The 4,869-nt window shown below is 34.1% G+C and overlaps 1 protein-coding gene across 1 annotated transcript; it reads right to left on the bottom strand.

The window, feature by feature from the left end:
- Nucleotides 1–547: 547 nt before the first annotated feature.
- Nucleotides 548–4,070, bottom strand: LOC145151701 (sulfite exporter TauE/SafE family protein 4-like). The gene is made up of 12 exons (XM_079075362.1): nt 3,781–4,070; nt 3,508–3,667; nt 3,202–3,402; nt 2,792–2,853; nt 2,624–2,672; nt 2,444–2,496; nt 2,239–2,325; nt 2,080–2,130; nt 1,742–1,981; nt 1,322–1,415; nt 1,093–1,233; nt 548–1,023 (listed from the first exon to the last, which is right to left on the bottom strand). Exons 1-12 carry the CDS (start codon nt 3,940–3,942, stop codon nt 941–943), a joined length of 1,383 nt encoding a protein of 460 aa, XP_078931488.1. The 5' UTR covers nt 3,943–4,070; the 3' UTR covers nt 548–940.
- Nucleotides 4,071–4,869: the final 799 nt, after the last annotated feature.

Below are 4,869 nucleotides of genomic sequence, written 5' to 3' on the forward strand. Positions count from 1 at the left end.
ATAAATAAATGAACAAAAAAATCTCATCCGTTTAGTTAAATGAACAAACATGAATAATGGTCTTGTTCGTTCGGTTAAGTTCGTAAACGTTCGTTTATGTTGTTCGTTTACATTTGTTTATTTTCATTCATTTAAGCTCTTTTTATGTTCATATATGATCAATTATGTTTAATTATGTTGATTTATCTTTGTTCATTTATTTTCGTTCGTTTATGTTCGTTTAGCATGTTCAAAAACATAAACGAACGAACATAAACAATGTAATTTGTTAAATGAACGAACATGAACAGGAAAACTCATTCGTTTATCCGTTCACATTCGTTCGTTTGTTCGGCTAACTTAAAGTCTTAAACGAACGAATATGAACAACCTCTGTTTGTATTCGTTCGGTGTAAACCATTTACAGCCCTACATGAACATCACATAGCCTGACCCATTTAGTTATGCTAATAGCCATCCTTTCTCTCTAATTTTGAACACTGGAAGATCCAAACTACACAAAAAAGGATTAAAGACCGAATGCCTCTCAAACAAAAAGTTGATTGGATTGTTTTTGACATTAACAATAAAACTTCCATTTATATGCAAAATAAATTCAATACAATGAAATTCAAATACCAAATGAACAGTTGAAGGTTGCTTTCGTGTCAACGACTAGCTAACACTCTTGGCAACCAAACACCGGGAATAAACTTTATTCGACACTACAAATCGACCACTACGGCGGTGGTGATGGGCGGCAATGGTGGCGGTGTATTAAACATCACTCAAAGCCTCTTTCCACACACACACACAACACCCAAAACAACAAATTTCAACACAACCAATAACAATAATTTGGTAGCAATGGATGTCAATTGGCCAACGGACATTGGCCTAAAGCACCTCCTTAACATCACCCTACGATTCTGTACATAAATACCATCACTCTTTGGAAGCCTTACTGACTGCTACAGAACTCAAGAAACCCCATGAATTCATGGTTTTGGATCATTGTGATGCTCTTCTCAATACCGATAACCCCTGTAAGCACAACGTACAACTCCGTAAGCACAAAGTACAACATCAAACAAAAGGATTGAAAAAACTTACCCATTGTAACAGCACTAGCAAATATGACAGCAGAAAGAATGAACACGATCAGTGAAGCCCTCTTTAGAAAAGCAACAAGTTTTCTAACAAAGAATTGACCCCAAAACCCGGCTAAAATTGACACTGACATCAAGTATAATGCTGCAAAAACATAAAAAGATTAACGGGTGTCATGTTTCTTGAAAAAAAAATTATTATTATTATTTTGAAATGATGACGTGGAATATACCGTATGGGATAGGAAACCGGTTGAGTAGATAAAACTCGACCACTGATAAAGATGAAGAAAACATCATCACAAATGTTGCGGTCGCACTTGCCACCTACGCAACGATTATAAAAACATCATTTTCTCAATTGTGACAATTTATTTATTTTAGACCAAATTACACAAAAATCATTAGCCATTACTAATATTCTTTATAAAATCCATTTATATTAGATTTTGTTTTCCATTTCGGCCATTATTATTTTACAAAAACTGGTTACTAGTTTTGATTTATTTACCTCGACAATTTTTAATGAGGTGTAAAAGGAAATATGTAGACATTTCCTTTTGACATATCAGATGTCACCTCATTAAAAATTGTCGTTCTATTTATTTATTCAAAGATATTACAGATCGAAAATATTTTCGATGTGTGTATACCTGAGGAATGACACCGATCTCAAGTAAGAGGGGGCCGAGAATGAAGCCGCCACCAGAGCCGAGAAGGCCGCCAACAGTGCCGCCCAAGATTCCGCAAAGAGCACAGAAGATAAGGTGCAGAACAGTCCACTCGATTGAAGCCTCACACACTGATTCAGTGTTCCCCAAGTTTTTCCTCTTCTTGCTTTCTTTGTATAACCTAACACATTCATATCCAAAAACCGCCAGTGTCGCAGGAAACTGGAAAAACAAATAAAACACCGGATGATCAGATTTGTGCATTGCATGTTTGTACAGTACAACATGGTGATGCGTAGCTTCTTGAATTTAAAAAGTACCTGTGCAACAGTGAGCACCCAGTACCATGTACTGCAAACCACTAGATCATTCTGTAGAAGACACAGACAGACAGGAAATCAAAATTTAGAATATGCCGATTAGGTAATTTGACCGATTTACCCTTCATCATGGATGCATGAAACGTGAAAAGTACTTGCCTTGATGATTTGAAGAACTAGAAAGGCAGCCCATACGGCAACCAGGAGCATAAGCTTCTTCCAGCGTAAGTTCAATGTAAATATTTCCTACAAATATTTATAAATCACGTTTAAATTAATTATATATATAATAACTTTTTATTTTAAAAAAATCCAAAGTTAAAAATTTGCGTCAAATGGAAGAAGAGGAATAGAGGATGCTCACCATTGGAGTTTTCTCTTCTCTAGGAATTAAAGGCTCGTATGTGTCAATCAGAACTGTAAAAAAAAATTTTAATAAGTTATTGGAATGAATAACGGTATAATAATAAAAAAATGACCATATTTTATAAATATAATCACTTTTATCAAAATGTTAAATATAAAAGATCATAGCAAAACTCACGTTCGCCTCGAGAATTGGCAAATGTTTCTCGTGGCCTTGCCATTTCTTTCTGCATTCAGTAAAAAAAGTTATATATATATATATATATATATATATATATATATATATATATAAAAGATTGAATAGTTGTAATAACTAAAAGTATATAAAAAAACTAAAAACTTTAACCTTTAGTATAGACTCTTCTTTCCACATCTCAATTCCCCTAAAGAAAGACCTTGATGATGTTCCTGTCGAACAAATATTGGTAAAAAATTAAAAGTAATCCCTAATAATGTAAGAATAAAAGAATCTCATGAAACAACAATCATTAGTCTTTAAGTCAATGAACAGATCCACATCACATATATGACATCTACTTGTATAAACTAATACCTAAACATCATATAAAATACCTTGGTCTAAACCTACTTGACAATGAAATAGAGATAAACATATAGTAGTTTTATTGATTTCTATTGAGCAATAATGCAACTCTAAACCTAAAAAAATAGAAGATTATTCAATTCAAGATCCACATGTAACTAATTGTGAGATAAGATCAACCAAAAAGTACGAACAGTAAAAACAAAGGATACCTAAGAAGAGGATGATGATGAGAACAGTGATGAGCCAATAGGGAAAAACGACACTAAGAGCAACACCAAGTGTGATTCCAAGCATGAGCATAGGCTGAAACAATAGGGCTAAATCATAGTCCAGAATTGGTACTTCTCTGCATGGGTGTTGTACTCTTAGATTGTACCAAAACGATGATGCAGATGCTCCCATTATCATACCTGAAACATCAGAGACTAAGATTCTTTCATAAAATCAAATCGAATTTCAGAAGAATTCAATCAATCCAATCCGGATTACAGTTGAGATTTGAATTCAGAGCGTACACTTGGAAAGAGCAGCGGCGGACTTTGTATCGAAACCAACAATCAAAGTAAGCATAGGGACAAAAATGCCACCACCGCCGACACCACCCACCGTTCCAAATGCAGAACCTAAGAACCCTATTATCGTAGCCAACACGATTCTCCCATCGAACTCCAATTCCTAAATTAAAAACTCAAATTCAAAATCAGAAAACCCAACTATCGGGAAATGGGTTTATCACAATCGATAATGAGAAGAACAGAACGAATAGGAGTTAAATTATGGGAACTTACAGGCCAGGTTTTCTCGTCGGAATCAAGAGTAACTGAATCCGGAGAAGAACGGTGAGGAAGGTGATTGATTTTGTAACTGTGATGGTCTGAGATGAGGAAAACCGATAAAACGGCGACGGAGAAACCGGCTAATAGATACAATACAAACCCTTTCGTCGCCATGGATTCTCTGTTTTACTCTCTCTGTTGTGTGTTAGCTTTCAGGCTTTTAGCACCACCAAAAGCGCAGAGGGAAGACGACAATTACAGGCGTATAGCGAAACAAGTAGGCATGTTAGCCCTCACATGTCTCGTGAATTTATAGAAAAATCAAGAGAGAGGCAGAGGCGCGTAGTACAAATGTACAATTAACTTTGTATTCGAATATTATTTTGGCCCTTTATGATTCAAAGTGATTTTTATGCGTTACATTACATGCAAACAAAGTTAGGAAAAAGGTCATACACTGATTGCTAATTTGTTATTGAGATTTTTTTATTAAAAAATATTTTTTTTTCCAAAACCTTTTAAATCTTATTAAGAAATAAAAATATGAGATATAGTATCTAATTAAAGTAGAGTTTAGTTGACAAATGCATGTGTCCATTAGACTATGACACATCATACTTTGGTTTGGGAAAACAAAATTGGGTACTATATCATCATTTTTAGATGGACATATTTATTATGGGCTTGATTATAGTCGGAAAAAAAACATACATTATCTTTAAAAGATAATGACTTAAAATGGTAATATATATTTCGATTTTTACACATTTGGTCACTGAATTTTCTTTTCGTCCACATTTACCCGTTTCAACTTGTTAAAGTGTACACATTCAGTCCTTATGATCGGCTATTCCAGGTTAGCTGGTAAAAATGACTTAATACGGTAATATATTTCTCACTTTGTACACATTTAATCCTTAATATTTTTGTACACATTTAGTCTTTAATTTTTTTTTTTGTTGCAAAATAAGTTATTTTTGTTTTTGTATTCATTCAGTACACATGAATGATTCTTTTAGGTTTTTCTCATTATATCTTGAGTGAGACAATCATTAATGAGGTGTGTGGGGCTTTTGATGTTTAGGTCATGTGTTCTGAACG

The sequence above is a fragment of the Lactuca virosa genome, chromosome 1 (genome assembly GCF_052849685.1).
Source record: "Lactuca virosa cultivar CGN04683 chromosome 1, Lactuca_virosa_CGN04683_v6, whole genome shotgun sequence".
Lineage (NCBI taxonomy): Eukaryota > Viridiplantae > Streptophyta > Magnoliopsida > Asterales > Asteraceae > Lactuca > Lactuca virosa.